The sequence below is a fragment of the Rhinoderma darwinii genome, chromosome 4 (genome assembly GCF_050947455.1).
Source record: "Rhinoderma darwinii isolate aRhiDar2 chromosome 4, aRhiDar2.hap1, whole genome shotgun sequence".
In the NCBI taxonomy this organism is placed as follows: Eukaryota; Metazoa; Chordata; class Amphibia; order Anura; family Rhinodermatidae; genus Rhinoderma; species Rhinoderma darwinii.
Window position 1 is genome coordinate 243,854,352 of NC_134690.1, and position 17,790 is coordinate 243,872,141.

The window sequence follows — 17,790 nt, forward strand, 5'->3', positions numbered from 1 at the left end:
TCGATGACTGTAATTATCAATGTACACACATTGTAAGCACGGCAATCTAGACTTCTTGCTTAAAGCTGTAGCTGTTGTATGTATATATTTCAGATGCCACAATCGGTACAAATAATGTAATGGGACCACAACCTGTAACAAATAGGCAAAATGTATTACTAAAATGATAGTTTAGCTTGATCTATGACAAAACATTTCATACACATACATACTCACACATATAACACACAAAAAAATCATAATACAGAAGAATACTTCTTTGTTCATGGTCCCAACGTATACCTCAATCATGTCCATAACCTATAATGGGCCTGAAATAGCATAACACTTGTTCAGTCAACATAGTTTTTTGTTTTTCTTGTACTCAAAGTTTCATATATCAGTAGAGTTTGAAAAGAGCCTAACAATGATTTAGATTAGGGCTCGGTTCACACTGTTCTCTACATAGTCTGTTCCATAATTTTATAAAAAATTGGGGAGAAACTTTAATGTTAATGTCCTCATTGATTCAATGGCATTATATCAGCCCAATCAGGCTTGCATTGTTTTTTGCCGATAAAATAGTATAGTGTGCTCTGCTATTCTACCCAGTAAAAAAAAAAAATGATGTATCTCAATTAAGTAGGAAGCACTACATTTCCTTCGACTGGATTAATGCAGTTTTTTTGCTGCAGTTTTTAATATTTTTTTTTATGCTATAGAGTGAAGTGAATCCAAAGGAGAGAAGTTTAAAACCAGGATCACACACGCAGTGTTGATGCAGTTCTGCGGTGATTTTTTTTTAGCCAAACACAGGAGAGGACACAAAATGAAGGAGATGAATCAGTCTTTTCTTGTTAAACATTTCCTTCCTCATGGATCCATTTCTGGCTTTGGCTCACAAAACTGCGCTTAAAAACTGCATTAAAACGGTGTGTGCGTGATTCTGGCCTTAGTTGTTCCTTTATACCTTTTCCTTTTTTTTGGATCCACTGGGTTTGGCTAAAAAAAGCTGCATTTGCTTTAGTCCTCTTTCACACGGCATTATTTTGGTCAGCATTTTGCATCAGTATTTGGAAGCCAAAACCAGGAGTGGAACAAACAGAAAAAGTATAATGGAAAGATTTGGACCTCTTCCGTATTTTGGAGCCACTCCTGGTTTTGGCTTCCAAACACTGATGTAAAATACTGACCACACTACTGTGGTGTGTAAGAGGCCTTAGACCAGGATCACACACACCGTTTTTATGCAATTTTTGGCTCCGTTTTTTTTAGCCAAAGCCAGTGTTAGATTCAAAAGGAAGGAAAGGATAAAGAAAAGACTGATGCATCTACTTTATTTTGTGTCCACAACTGGCCTTATGCTCCCATTTTGATCTATTAAAGGCCCCCTTCATACACTTTATTTTTTGCCCTGCGTTTTTTAGTTTTTTAAAAATTTTTAATTAACTCTTGTAAAAAAAAAAAAAAAAAAAAAGCTATGGAGAAAAAAGCGCCTAGACCAAACTCCACTAAGCACAAGATTGGCCAAAAAAAAATCCACAATGTATGTAGGCTTTAGGCTACAGTCACACATCGCGAAAAAATATGCCACAAAATTCCGCAGCGGAATTACTTTTGCTGCTTTTGTGTCAAATTTGCTGCGTATTTGTATTGCTTGTTTCAGTGCAGAATTTCACATAGCATTAAAGTCCATAATGAAATTCTGCATCTAGAATCCACTACACATGCAGAAAACCCTGCATGTAAAGTATTTCCACAATGTCAAAACCCTGCATGGATATTTAAACGATGTATGTGTTGCAGAATTTGTTTTCATCCATAGGAACACGTGGTCTAATTTTCTGCAGCATATTTTTCTGCTACAGAAAATTATGCCACGTGTGACTGCATCCTAAGGGTATGTGCACACGACCTCTTTTCAGACGTAATGGAGGCGTTTTACGCCTCGAATTACACCTGAAAAAACGCCCCTAATACGCCTACAAACAACTGCCCATTGCTTTCAATGGGAATTACGATGTTCTGTTCCCACGAGCCTTTATTTTACGCTTCCCTGTCAAAAAACGGAGCGTAAAAAGACGCTTCGTAAAAAGTAGCATGTCACTTGAGGAGTTTTTTGGAGCTGATTTTCCATTGAACACTATGAAAAACGACTCAAAAAACGCCTGAAAATCAGAGGCTGTTTTCTTTGAAATCAGCTCCGTATTTTTCAGATGTTTTTTGTTAAGCGTGTGAACATACCCTTACAGTATTTTACTATAGAGCAAAAAAGCATCTTGATGCAATGTTTTTCAATGAACACCACCACCAAAAATGCGAGTAAATACTGTGTGTAAATCCAGTCCAGAAAGCGAAACCTTGACACAGATGTGAACAGAGAGTAAAAAATAAGCTACGCTGTATTTAATCACCGCACGTCTTATTTTCCATAATATGCTGATGTGGATGTAATAAACTTCCTTCAGGCTGTTGCATTAAAAAAGGATTCACACAATGCAGATTTTGTTGCAGAAATTTCTGTGACTCAAAATCCGTTCCATTTATCTGAATGGGGTTGTTTCTGCAGCAGATGCATGGATTTCTGCAAGTTCCATTCAGATGAATGGAACAGGATTTTCAGTCGCAGAAATTTCTGCGCAATAATTTTCACATAGGATTACTTTAAAGTTTTTTCCGGAGCGTATTTTTATGGTGTGTAAATAAGAGGCGAATACGCCACATGTGACTGCACTCTGTGAGGTGCCTGCCAGTTAAATCACTTCTCTGAAGACTGTCTGTCTACGTGGAAATAGTGAGCCGGTTCACAGCATAAGGCCCCATGCACAAGACCGTAAAGTTCTCCGTAATTGCGGACCATGTGCATAAGGCCTTATTCAGACGAACGCTGTATACGTCCCTGTGCTATCCGTTAAAACAACGGACCTATTCAATTCAATAGGGCTATTCAGACGTGCATGATTTTTCACGCAGTGTGTTTCCGCTGCGTGAAACTCACTGGATATCTAATTCTAGTCCATTTTTGCGGACCACACGCCCATTGAAGTCTATAGGTGCATGAAAATCACGGACAGCACCCGTACGTCCTCCGTGTGCTGTCCATGTTTCACGCAACAGTTGCTAAAGAAAGGCTGAGTAAAAGATATATAAAAAAAATGCACCAACACTGACGTGAAAAACTGATGCCACATGGAACTGCAACGCATGAAAAACGTAAACCATAACCTTGTGTTTGTTAAATTCTCCAATCACTTGCTGGCACACGTTGCACAGGTAACTGTTTTTTTTTTATAGTACCTACCCCTGTAAATAGAGCTTAGTGGTGTTGGTTATTTACAGTCTGCCACCAGAACCTTGCTCCTCTTAGGTTATGTTCACACGCAAACGCAAAATACGTCTGAAATTACGGAGTTTTCAGGGAAAACAGCTCCTGAATTTCAGACGTTTTTGCAAGTACTCGCGTTTTTTGCGGCGTCTTTTACCGATGTAATTGGAGCTGTTTTTTATTGGAGTCCATGAAAAACTGCTCCAAAAACAGCCCAAGAAGTGACATGCACTTCTTTGATGCGGGCGTATTTTTACGCGCCGTCTTTTGACAGCGACGAGTAAAATTACAACTCGTCTGAACAGAACATCGTAAAACCCATTGCAAGCAATGGGCAGATGTTTGCCGTCGTAATGGAGCCGTCTGAAAATAGGTTGTGTGAACATACCCTAACCTTATAGCATCAAACATCTTGGAGAGGAGCAGAACCCATTTCTTGCAGCAACCATATCTAGCTGAGAAATACAAACCTACAGTATCCAAGCAGCAAATCTGTAAGGCTGGGTTCACATGTTGCGGTCAAAATGCGTTATTTGCTACGATTTAGCAAAAATCGTGGCAAAAAAAAAAAGCATTCGGATTGCGACAAGTGAACCCTGCCTAGTTTGTGCAGCTTTTAGTTGGATAGAAGTTGTTAGGGCTTTGTTTACACACACTGTTTTTCGTTGCAATTTTAAATTAAAGTTATACTTTTTTTTTTTTTCAAACACCACCTGTGCTTGGGTACAGCCTCCTTTTGTTACCTGACCTTAGCTCCATGTTGGCATACTATTTTTGCAGTCCAGGGAGGGCGTAGCCCGTCCACATGAGATCATAATTACTTATTTAAAGTGACCATACGGTCCCGGGACAACATTTTAAGTATGATGGTGTATATGGAGTAATAAAATCTGATGCTCTCCAGCTGTGCCCCTCTGCCAGGGATCTGCTGTTTTAGGGTCCCCTCTGTGATGTCCCAAAATGGCTGCAGTGCTTCTTAGACGGAGTCTGGCAGGTCTGTCTAATACGTGAACAGAGGGAGTGTCTTCGACTCAGTCTGAGAAGCGCTGCAGCCGTTTTGAGCCAACACGGAGGGGACCCTAAAACGGCTGATCCTGGGAACCGTTAGAGGGCACCAGGCAATATTAATCCATATACCCCTATCACATTTAAAAAAAATTCCGGGGACCGGAGGGTCACAGCACTTACCACCCAGATACCACATGGTTGTAAAGAACCGAACGTAGATCACTATAGACAATTAGAAAATATCCCTTAGCACCACTCGTGGTTTCTCCTGTGCAAAAGTGGCTCCAGGCCCCACCGTATCCCAGAAATCAAAGATCCCTCCAGAGCCCTGTGACGATCTAAATTGAGTAAAATTTAGGCGGGGGGGGGGGGGGGGAAAGAATTAGGATGTTGCAGCCGTAATACAGATGCTAAAATGCGTCAATATTATGTCACTACGTACTGGACAACCACAGTTGGACATCTGAATAATTCTTCAGTATCCCTTTTGAATAAACCCTAGTGGTCAAGTCATAAAAGATTATACTGAATAGAATTACTCATGCCAACTTCCACACATTTGCATTTTTACCTTTTTTTAGGGGGTTGTCCATTCTAAGAACTGGCATTCACATTCAATGTTCCCAGAAACTCCGATTTTGCATTGGGTTATTAATATTCAATTGTCATGGCTAGTGTTCACATGACTACTAAGCACATTGTAGGTGTGATGTGGTTACTGGGGGTAATCCTAGATTTACAAGGGAACAGTTCCAACATTTCTTTATTCTGTTAAATGCACCGCTGAAATGAAGTCCTGGTTACAACTTGTAGGTTGACATGTCTGGATATGTAGGTATCACTACTGACTATTACAAATTTGCTGCCACTGGAATGATTACGGACATGGAATGACTGATATATGTAATGCAGTGCTGCTCTGTTTTCAATAAAGGAACACTATATACCACTTGTACTGTGATTCTGTCCTTCTTTGATATATTCATCTGAACTATTCATATTATGGCCCCCGTCACACGTAGCGGATTTGTTGTAGATTTGCCATCCGTTTGCGGGAAAGTAGATGAGATTTATCCACATGCCGCTGAACGTTTTCCACACACAAGTCAGAGCATGCTGTGGATTTTTACATCTACATGATCATTCCGTTCTGGATGCGAACTGCGAATTTCACTCTTTTTAATGTAGAAATTCGCTGCAAAATCTGCACATAAAACGTGCATTTTGCTGCAGAAATATCTGCAAAACACCCACCTCGTGTGTGGGTACCCTGAATCTGGATGCACATATGCTGTTTGATGCAGTTTTTTTAAGCCAAAGTCAGGAATGAATACAATAGAGAGTCTTTCCTTTAGGGTATGTTCACACGGCGGGGGTCCGTAACGGCTGAAATTACGGGGATGTTTCAGCCTGAAAACATCCCCGTAATTTCAGCCGTACCGGCATGTGCAGGCGCTTGAACGCCGCGTCAATTACGGCCGTAATTAGCGCTGCTATTCATTGGAGTCAATGAATAGCGGCTCCAATTACGGCCAAAGAAGTGACAGGTCACTTCTTCTACGCGGGCGTCTATTTACGCGCCGTCATTTGACAGCGGCGCGTAAATATACGCCTCGTGTGAACAGACAAACGTCTGCCCATTGCTTTCAATGGGCAGATGTTTGTCAGCGCTATTGAGGCGCTATTTTCAGACGTAATTCGGGGCAAAAACGCCCGAATTACGTCCGTAAATAGGCCGTGTGAACATACCCTTATACTTATCCTATTGTATCCACTCCTGGCTTTGGCTCAAGAAACTGCATCAAAAAGGCATGTGTGAATCTAGCCTAAAGGGATTATCTCTTAAAGACAACTCCTGTCCACCAGCCCTATTAGGCCTCATTTACACGAGCGTATTATACGCGCGTGCGACGCGCGTGCTTTTCACGCGTGTCGTACGCACCTATAATAGTCTATGGGGCTGTTTAGACGATGCGTGAATTTTGCGCAGTGCGCGTGCGTTGCGTAAAACTCACGACATGTTCTAAAATCGTGCGTTTTTCGCGCATCACGCACCCATTGAAGTCAATGGGTGCGTGAAAACAACGCATGACACACGGACGCTCCTGCGTTGCATGCGCGAAAATCACGCATCACTTGTTATGTCCATGAAGAACAGTCTATAAAGCTGGACAAAGCAAACAAAAACCAGGAAGTGCATGAGTTTCCACTGCGAGTGGGCAGGGCTAGTGACTGGAGACTGTGAAGGTATCTTCCACTGTCAACATCTGCTGCCATGCCGCGTGGGATGGACGTGGAGCGCCTCCTCGTCCTGGTCCAGGGACATCCCGAAATTTGGGACACTCGCTCGGAGGCGTACCACAACCGGACGGCCAAGGAGGACGCCTGGGAGGAGGTGGCAAAGGAGCTGTTTGGCCAGGAGTGGGAGAGTGGCCGAACCCGTGACCGCAGTCGGTTGGGTGAGTACCAGGCATTTTCTGGCAAAGCATGACATCCCTTTTGAAGAACTGGGGCCCTGTATGTGTCTTCTGCGCATTTTCACGATAAACTTTTGGGGAGCAGGCGCATCACCGTGTACCACGTAATTGGCAGTGCAGGGCCCTTAATTTAAAGTGAGAGGTCATAGGTCTGATGGCATGATATGTGTTTTTTTACTCCAACAGTCCAAGAGATCAAAACACGGTGGCGGAGCTGCCGTGACCAATTCCGGCGTGAAATGGGTGAAAGGGGACGCAGCGGGGATGGCGCATCTCGCAAGCGACCGTATATGTATACCCAACAGCTGATGTTCTTGAAGGACATCATGGAGATGCGCACGTAAGAGTTTCTGCCATTGCATGTGTCTAATGTGTGTTCGCCCATGTCCTGTTTGCCATCGTGTTGTTGTAGGCATTGTTATATATTCTGTTCTAACGTAATTTCCTCTTTCTAGAACCACAGACAATTTGGAGGATACCGCAGAAGAGACAGACGTGGGCGAGTCTCGGCCGGAACCTCCTGCTGCCCCTGTCCTGCCCCCTAGCCCAGAGCCGACACCCCTGGAGCCCGCCCCTGGCCAGTCCGCACGGGCCGTCGCCTCTCCGGCAGAGGAGCGCCCCGTGCGTGCCCGCAGTCGCCGGGCCCGTGCTCAACAGGCCTCCGCAGCGGGGCAAGTAGATGCCCGGGTCCTGGACTATCTAAGGCGAGCCGCTGATGAGGACGGGAACGACGCCTTTTGGCCGAAGCATCGTTCCCCTCCTCCGGCTGGTCCCCATGGACCGTATGGGCCGTCTGCAAGCGTCGATCGTGACGTTGATCGACGCTTCCAGACCGCCCCACAATCCACACGTGTGCTTCACGGCCATTGAACAGTGGCGCAGTTCAGCCATGCCGGCCACCACGCCCCAGGTGCCGGGCCCATTCCACCCAGGCCCCCAGATGCAACGCCCGCATCCGTATATGCGCCCTATGGCTCCCCACTTCCCTGGCCCAACATACCCCGGACAACATCAGCACCACTATGCTGCCGAGGAACAACCTACACAGCTCCAGGTCCAGCATAGTGGTGCTGAAATGCAGGCCTATTCGTCCCCGGGCCACCAGTACCAACACCTTTAAGTGTGTTGGAGGCCAGAATTTGTGACGCCACAGTTTTTTTTGGTGCAGGGATGCCAACTCGCCGTCCTGTTTTTGTGTTGGATCTATATTATACACCATGTTGGTGTTTTTTGTTTGATGAAACATTTTTGGGCTTTTGCAAAACCCTGTATTAAAAACTTTAATGTTGAATGGTTATATTTCGTCTTGTTTTTCATTGATAGCCCTCCACACAATGTTTGGCCCACATTTCCTTGGCCTATACCCTCGCACACCTCTGGGATTTGGGTCCAATGCATACACACGTGATATGAGGTTTTAGTTAATCCCTCGGGGTTTGATATGGTTTGCAAGAGGTGCGGACGTTTAGGTGCTGTCATGGGCCCCGAGGCAAACTATGTACACTAGCAATTGGCCTTTCCAAACTTTAGCCCACACAACATTCTATCTCCAGAAAGAAGGTTGCCAACTTTATAAAGTCCTGCTCAAACCCCGACAGATGTAAGGTCGCAGCCCGCGTCAAGACTCCTCTTGTTTTGCAAGTCCCTAACCCAACAACAACCACGAAAAAAATAAAAACCCCAGCCCACATGTGACGTGTGTAGGGAAGCCGACAAACAACAGAGAACCCTTCAAAGGTCATCACGCACCCACGGTGCGGCTCCAGATCGACATTCCAAATATGCCGCCAAAGTATCCCTCATGCGAGGGCGGGATGAGAGAGATCGGCCGAGAGGAATAACCGGGACACTGAGGCTGCTGCCTGCATCTGTAAGGATATTTGCTGCATCAAAGGTAGCATCATTAATGCAGCAGAAGTTATGCAGACCGACACACAATTCTATAACACGTGTCACATTCTGCATGGACAATTGCATTGTCGTCCCAAAGACACGCCACCTGCGCGACATAATGCCAAAGCCACATTCCACACATCGACGAGCTCGGCAGAGGCGGAGATTAAGGTGCTAAACCTGCTTCTCCCAGCAAGCAGGGGTTGGGCCAGCTGGCCTATTTGGAGGCTGGCCTGGCATGAATCTCCTCTGCGTTTTTGACGCGCGTTGCAAACGCTAGTCATGCGCGCGTTTAAAACGCAACAACGCTGCGTATACGCAGGCAAAACGCAATGCCAACGCGCGCAACACGCTGCGTTTTTTGCGCGCGCAAAACGCACACGCTCGTGTAAATGAGGCCTTAGGATGTAGAGGATGGGGACCACATAGTTCAGGGAACCCATAAATTAAAGTGCCATGGCTGCTGTCAAGCCAAGTGCATGTACAAAAAGACTGAGATTTATCTTGTATCTTGCAGCAAATTCCTTTAATTTGACATCTCATAATCCAGGAAAACTGAAAATCCAGCACTGAAGTAAAATTTAAGGTGGAATTTCACAAGACCAGTGATTCAAATACCAAATGATTTGGTGTTAGGCTGGGTTCACACGACCTATTTTCAGACGTAAACGAGGCGTATTATGCCTCGTTTTACGTCTGAAAATAGGGCTACAATACGTCGGCAAACATCTGCCCATTCATTTGAATGGGTTTGCCGACATACTGTGCAGACGACCTGTAATTTACGCGTCGTCGTTTGACAGCTGTCAAACGACGACGCGTAAATTGACTGCCTCGGCAAAGTAGTGCAGGACACTTCTTTGCAACGTAATTTGATCCATTCTTCATTGAACTCAATGAAGAGCAGCTCAAGATATACGGGCATCACAGACGCCTCGTATATTACGAGGAGGAGCATTTACGTGTGAAACGAGGCAGCTGTTTTCCCCTGAAAACAGTCTCTTTTCAGACGTAAAAGCCTCTCATCGTGTGCACATACCCTAACATTAGGCGTTCTTATCCAGCCCCTATTATATCCCATTGATACTAGATAAGGAAAAGGTTGTTTTATTTTCTAAGGAAACACATCGGTAAATATTTCCTAAGAAAAACGAATTATGGTATAAGTGCACATCCTGTCTTAGGAAATGTTTAGGTTCTGTTTACACTACGTTCGTAGGTGCCTGTCAGGGGCTCTGGTATTTTTTGATGACAAGGACAGAACATCCTTCAGCACTATTCTTCTCTTCAAAAACCAGCGAAAACATGACCGACCCCAATTAGAAGTCAATAGTGTTAGGCACACGAACGTGCTTTTCCGGCCGCAATTCCCCCTGAAAATCCACGGGAGAATTGCGACCCCATTCATTTCGATGGGCCCATGCACACGACCGTGGTTTCCACAGTCCGTGCATGGCCCAGGAGCCTGAACTGCAGAAAGAACGGACATGTCTTATTATGGCCGTGTTCCGCAGTCCAGGCTCATAGGAAATAATGGACGCGGCCTTATGCACAGCCAGCCATTTGCGGGCGGCTCGCAGGTGACACTCCGCAGCCAACAGACCCGAAAATCACGGCCGTACACACATGGCTACGGTCATGTGCATGAGGCCTAAGTCAACATTATTTGGTATCTGTTTAAAGACAGAACTGCAATAGCTTTTGAGGCTATGTTGAGAACGAAAGCCATGACCCTAGTATGAACCGAGCCTTACAAGTAGGTCTACCATATACTTAATTCAACTTGTTACTGGGCAGATCCTCCTGCTCCCTTGCAGCAGTCTGTGTAACCCATAAGTTTGTTTTCAGAATTTTTTTTTTTTACTGTGTAGTTCATATGATGCGTATTTTTATACTACTGAAGTAAAACCGCCTCGTAAAAAAGAAGGGACATATCACGTTTTGAAATGTTTTACATGCTGATTTTCCAGTGATACTACAAAAAAAACATTTCGAAAATATGCCTTAAAATAAGCTTAAAAAATATCTGCAAAAATTAAAAACACTTTGAAAATCAGCCCCAAAACTGCCTGGATTGAGAGGCTGTTTTCCCTTGAAATTAGCCTCGTATATGTCTAAACATATGCCGTGTGAACATAGCCTAGGGAATAGTCATATTGTTGCAAAGATTACTGCGACTGAATATAAATTCTTCATCTGAATGGAACTTGCAGAAATCCATGCACGTGCTGCAGAAACAACCCCATTCAGATGAATGGAACAGATTTTCTGTTTCTGCAACAAAATTTGCCGCGAGTGACTGCACCCTAAGGTCGGGTTCCCACATTTCGCAACGGAATTGTGTGCGTAAATTATGCAGCATTTACACTAGCAGCAAAGTGGATGAGATTTAGAAAATCTCATGCCCACACTGCAGAAAAAAACCGCAGCGTAAACGTTAATAACTTGACCTGCGGTGCGGAATTTAATTCCGCAGCATGACCATTTATGCTGCGTTTTTTATTTTCCGTTGCGGGTTTTCCCCATTGAATTCAATGGGGATGCAAAACCCGAAACAGAAAGCCAAGTTTTGCGACTTTTGCTGCATAATCGCAACATTTACACTGCAAAAATCTCAGCCACTGGAAAAAAAAAAATCATAATTACCCAGAACACTCTCATTCTTCCGGCAGTCCGGCCTCCTGGGATGACGTTACATCCCATGTGACCGCCGCTGCAGCCAATCACTGGCTGCTGCGTCATCCAGGGAGGCGGACCTGACTGCGATGGAGGGACGCGTTGCAATAAAAACGACCTACGTAAGTATGAGTGTTTTTTACCGCTGAAAGCAGGGAAATTCTGTCTGTAAAAACGCACCACAACGTGGTGCGGTTTTCGGACGGAATGCACTGCAGGTTCCAGGTCGGATACGCTGCGTGGTTTTTACACTGTGTATCCGTCCCGTGGGAACCCGGCCTAAGGCTGGGTCCCCGAGGGTCAGATGAGCTGTGTAAAAACTGTGCAGCGTGAGTTGACATGCTGCGGATTTAAATTCCGCACCGCAGTTCAATTTATTAACTATTACGCTGTATTTTTTCCCCGCAGCGTGGGCATGAGATTTTTAAATCTCTTGCACTTTGCTGCTACTGTAAATGCCATGGAATTTCCGCACAGAATTCCGTTGCGGAAATTCCGCAGCGTTTACGCAACGTGGGGACCCGGCCTTATAGCTATAAGGGTATGTGCACACACACTAATTACGTCCGTAATTGACGGACGTATTTCGGCCGCAAGTACCGGACCGAACATAGTGCAGGGAGCCGGGCACCTAGCATCATAGTTATGTACGATGCTAGGAGTCCCTGCCGCGCTGCAGGACAACTGTCCCGTACTGAAAACATGATTACAGTACGGGACAGTTGTCCTGCAGCGAGGCAGGGACTCCTAGCATCGTACATAAGTATGATGCTAGGAGCCCGGCTCCCTGCAGTATGTTCGGTCCGGTACTTGTGGCCGAAATACGTCCGTCAATTACGGACGTAATTAGTGTGTGTGCACATACCCTAAGAGCTGCATGCTTGCAAATTCTCTCCAATATCGAAGGTACCTTGCAGGTGCTCTGCAGACCCATTGACTGTTTTACGACAGCCTGTAATCTAGTGTTCATCAGCAGAATACAGGCTGCTTAGCAGGTCACTAATGTACTGCTGTCGCAGCTAAATGCACAACTCTGATGATATTAAATCAGGGAACTGCTATTATTAGAATTACCTGTAGATCAGCCCCATGGTAATGTAAGGTATAACAATACCTAATAAGATTTACTAATACAGCATGTTTGCAATCCACCCTAATCTCCATAATCCGCTCCCTCCCTACTAATAACCATTACATTGTATAATATTTTTTTTTCCACCCACATTAGTTTCCTTTATAGGATAATACAATTGACTTCAGCACTGCAGAATTGTTCTCTCAACCTCCCTGGTGTACAAGATAAACACTTCTATGTGGGAGGAAATAAGTGCAGCCTCTCGCAAACCAAGAGGAAATCTCTATATATAGTAATGTCATGTGGGGGATGGGATAAAGCAGTGATTGGCTATGCTGAGGACACGTGACTGGTAATATCTGCTGATAATAGCAGATCCTGTGTATGTAATGATAGAACTCCTGTGGGGCAGCTGCCAAGGTTTTCGGGTATGTCCAGCCAGTCCGCTCACTGTGCTATGATGATTGAGAGACATAGGCATAGTGATGACCCTATTGGCATGGACTTTGTATGAACTTCCACTGGTTGCAGAGTGTCCAGATGTATCCGTCACTGAAAGCCAGAATGGCAGGTGAATACCTTTCCTGAAATATGACCTACATGTATAGCTGCGGCAGAGCTGAAATCGTGGTTTACCTCTTTAGGGCTGCAATGTTTGTGCATTATCAATTGTTAGATATTGTGCATTGTTAAAGGGATTGTCCGTCATAAGAAATCCTCAGAATAGGCCTTCAATACTTGATCGGTTGGGGTCCGGCTCTTGGAACCCCCTTCAAAACAGCCGATCGGCAGGGGTGTCGGCAGTAGGACCCCCACTGATCAGGTATTGATGGGCTTTACTGAGGATAGGCCATCAATTTCTTAAGACTGGACGCAGTGAATGGAGGATCTTTGCGGGGTAGTCACCTCAAATTCTACCGCTCTTGGCAATATTGGCTGAGCCTTAAGAAGTCCCTGCTTTGTGGTATGTATAGAACATGATAAAGTGGTCACTCTGTTGGATATCAGCCTTTTGCTTTGAGTTTGTGTAAAGATTATGTTGCTCATTGATATTTATTAGATACCATCAATGTTTGATCAGTAGCAGTCCAAGCACCGGGATCCCCACTAATGACTAGAACAAATGGGCCAGTGAGCAATACTGACTTGGATGGGGGCAGTTCATGGCACAGCTCCTGGTTGGGACCGGCACTGTTTAAGAATAGAAGTCAGTTTCCAGTGTTTTAATACCCACCAATGAGACATTGATGGCGTGTGTCTTTGATCTCCTTTAGGGCTTGTCCACACGTAGCGGAATTGCTGCGTATTTTACTTCCGGAATTGCAGACGGAATATACGCAAAATACAGTAGCCGCAAAGTGGGGGAGATTAAACAAATGTCATCCACACGCTGCGTAAAATTTCCAACCAGAAATTTACCTGCGGTGCGTATTTCATATCACTGCATGTCAATTCCTGCTGCAGATAGTGACCTGAATTGCTGCGTTTTTCAGAGATGTCACCATGTCCCAACATTGAGGAAAACAAAGCAAAATCCGCACCATTTTCTGCAGGAAATGGTGTGGTTTTTCCGAAGCGGAATTTCTGCTACTTTCTGTGAAATTGCTGCAGAAATTCCGTTACGTGTGGACAAGCCCTTGAATTGAAGTTATGAGCTCGACAACATATCTGTTTTTCTCCATAAAGTAGACAACTATGGCTGATTGGTGATAGCAAGAGATTCATAATCGTACACAATGGACGTGGTTCCAAACTGTGAATATCACTGTACCCCCTCTAGATGATAGTTTGCACCTTGCAGTCTAAAACATCAACAGTGGGGGCTATTTATGTCTACAGTCTCCCCATACATTAGGAATTAGGACACTGCTGATCGTTGGGGGTCCTGGGAGTGGGACCCCTACAGATTATACATTGATGGCCAATCCTTAGGACAGGCCATTTATTTAAAGTTCCAGGCAACCCCTTTAAGTCTGAAGTGAACTTTACACAAATGCTAGGTCACAGTGTTGATTGCTTCAAATTCGTTACTTACTGTATGCGTGAATAGGTTTGCTTGAAACGCCCTCTAGTGGTAATATAACATTCTGCCAAACACTTGCTTTTTTTTCTTGCTAAATTGTTTTAACACTATTTGATGTTTCTTTTTTTCTGTTGTATGTAACTAAAGATTAACCTTTTCTATAATTAAAAGTTATGCATTTTTCTGATATACTAGTCCCTCTCAATGAATTAAAATATCATCAAAAAGTTAATACATTTCAGTAATTTAATTTAAAAAGTTAAACTGATAGATTATATAGATGAATTGCACACAGAGTGATCTATTTCCAGCATGTTTTTCTTTTAATGTTGATGATTATGGCTAACAGTTAATGAAAACCCAAAATTTAGTGTCTCATAAAATTAGCATATTATATAAGCTCAACTTCAAAAATGGACCAACACTGCTGCTCAGTGTCCAAAGTCCTGATTTCAGATGAAAGTAAATTTTGCATTTGGAGTGGAGAGGCATCAATCCAAGTTGCTTGCGGTCCAGTGTGAAGTTTCCACAGTCAGTGATGGTTTGGGGGGCCATGTCATCTGCTGGTGTTGGCCACTGTGTTATATCAAGTCCGGAGTCAGCGCTGCCGTCTAGCAGGAAACGTTAGAGCACTTCATGCTTCCCTCTGCTGACAAGCTTTATGGAGATGCTGATTTCATTTTCCAGCAGGACTTGGCACCTGCCCACACTGCCAAAAGTACCAATACCTGGTGTAATAACCACAGTATCACTGCGCTTGATTGGCCAGTAAACTCGTCTGACCTAAACCCCATAGAGAATCTATAGGGAATTGTCAAGAGGAAGATGAGAGACACCAGACCCAACAATGCAGACGAGCTGAAGGCCACTATCAAAGCAACCTGGGCTTCCATAACACCTCAGCATTGCCACAGGCTGATCACCTCCATGCCACGCTGCATTGATGCAGTTATTCATGCAAAAGGAGCCCCGACCAAGTATTGAGGGCATATACTGGACAGACTTTCAGTAGTACAACATTTCGGTATTAAAAATCATTTTTGAAATTGGGCTTATTTAATATTTGTATTTTCTGAGAGACTAAATTTTGGGTTTTCATTAACTGTTACCCATAATCATACACATTATGGTGATCTATTTCCAGCATTTTTTTCTTTGTGTTTATTGAATCTATTTAATATATAAGTTTCACTTTTTGAATTGAATTACTGAAATAAATTAACTTTTTGATGATATTCTAATTCATTGAGAAGGACTGGTATCTTAATACTGTACCAAAGCTGTGAGAAGTATCAGAAATGTAGGATTTTCAACCTCTGGTTTCCATTCACTGATAGCAAACATAGCTCTTCAAAATGGTGACAAGCTAAAACAAAGTTTGTTAGAAAGTTCTGTAACCTTTTATTATACAATGATTAAGATTTTTGATACAGATACTCAGCCTCATTCAAGTGAATACCTGACACATGAACAAGAGTGGAGTTTGTTTTGTTTTTATCCTTCAAAAAAAGCTAATCTCAGAAATCCATTTAGGCTAGGGCTACATGGTGACTTTGGCTGCGACACACGCTGTATCGCGCTCCTTGCATCGCAGCAATAAAATTTAATGTGGCCGCGTTTCAACCCAACAGTTGCAAGAAATCCAAACTTGCAACGCGCCCACATTCACTTTCATTACTGCGGTCCAGGCAGCACCATACAGCGATCATTGGCCATACGACTTGTGTCGTGGCTAAAGTCGCTGTGTAGCTCTAGCCTTAAGGTTAAATTTAGATGGCCATATTTTAAGTCTGTATATCTCTTGTTAACTATAGGTGCAGAACACATCAGAGAAAGTCCTGCTTTTCTTTGATGTGACACCTTAGGTCTTAGGCAAAAAAAACAAAAACATTATACAGACATAGCATGGTTCAAATTAATGGACACGGGAATGCAGCCTAATCTTTTGTATGCCTTATGGTTGTATGCCCACTTATGATAATTGTTCTTCCTTCATTTTATTTATAATATACAACATCCATTTGTTGTAGTTTATAAAGCACATGGATAAGACAGACTCTCAAAGGATGGGTGAATTTGGACAGAAAAGAAGAGTAGAAGACAACACGGTAGGGGGGCTAAAGAAGACATGGCAGAACTGGGCAAAGGAGCATGTGGATTATCAGATACAGAACCCTTTCAGCAATTTCATGCAGCCTGGCACTGTCCACTCGGACATTCAGGATTCAGAGTATGGCAAGCCCAAAGCTGGCACCCTCACAGAGAAGAGAGGTGAAGATGCCCACAGGCACCTTGGAATGGAAGTGGAGGAACTCTGTGTGGTCATAAGAAATATTGGGATAACTGCTGAGGATGGACTAACAAGAGTCCCATTTGGGAAGCTGTTTGATACTTATGTGACTATTTCTAATAAACTAGTAGGAGTTCTGTTGAGAGCCAGAAAACATGGGCTGCTGAATTTTGAAGGGGAGATGCTTTGGCAGGGAAGAGATGACCATGTTGTCATTACATTGCTAGAATAAAACATGAGTAATGATATTAAATGTTAGAGACTGTATTGTAAGGATATTCGAGTAACTAATGGAGTTTGTAAAGGCCCTTTTACATCCGGCAATTATCGGGCAAACCGGTGTTCACAGAACGCTCATTCCCGATAATTGCCCTGTGAAAACAAGGCACCGATCAGCCGATGAATGTTTCGTTTTAAATGCCGAAAATATTATCGCTGTCAGCAGCACATCTTCCTGTGTAAACAGGGAGACGTGCTGCCGACATGATAGAAAGGTATGGGGACGAGCGATCGTAGTAACAAGTGCTCGTCCCCATCCTTGTGAAAGGAACAAACGAACGCCGATCAACCAGCTGTATTGTTGATTGGCGCTCGTTCACACGGCGCATGTAATACAATCTTAAGTCTCCTTAAGAAAGTCAATGAAGGCTGCGACAATTAGTTTACAATTACCATTGTGATTGTGAATGGAAAACAGACACTCAAAACTTCATCCAAGTGATCATTTACATTTCAGGAAAAGTCAGTCTTTGTGGACTGGTAGCTGTCATCCTGATTTCCTTTTTTTTTTTAAGGGGGGGGGGGGGTGTTTGAATATTTAAAGAGGTTGCCAAACAAAGACAACCGCTATCAATATAAATAGTGTCTCTCGCTCTGGTGAAGTCGGTCTATCCATGTATTATGTGTTTGGCATGTAGAACTACATTTATCCGTAGATGGTGTAAAGGAAATGTATAGTTGACAGCAACATCCCTGGGCAAAATTAGCTGTTTGCTGGGTGTGTGAGAACCCGCGTGTATGGGAAGGTTTGAATGCAGTGGAGAG

At 43.7% G+C, this 17,790-nt stretch overlaps 1 protein-coding gene across 1 annotated transcript; it reads left to right on the top strand.

Annotated features, from left to right (window-relative positions):
* Positions 1–6,540: 6,540 nt before the first annotated feature.
* LOC142760514 (uncharacterized) lies at positions 6,541–16,313 on the top strand. The gene is made up of 4 exons (XM_075863712.1): positions 6,541–6,771; positions 6,976–7,129; positions 7,245–7,571; positions 16,271–16,313. Exons 1-4 carry the CDS (start codon positions 6,588–6,590, stop codon positions 16,311–16,313), a joined length of 708 nt encoding a protein of 235 aa, XP_075719827.1. The 5' UTR covers positions 6,541–6,587.
* The last annotated feature ends 1,477 nt before the right edge of the window (positions 16,314–17,790 follow it).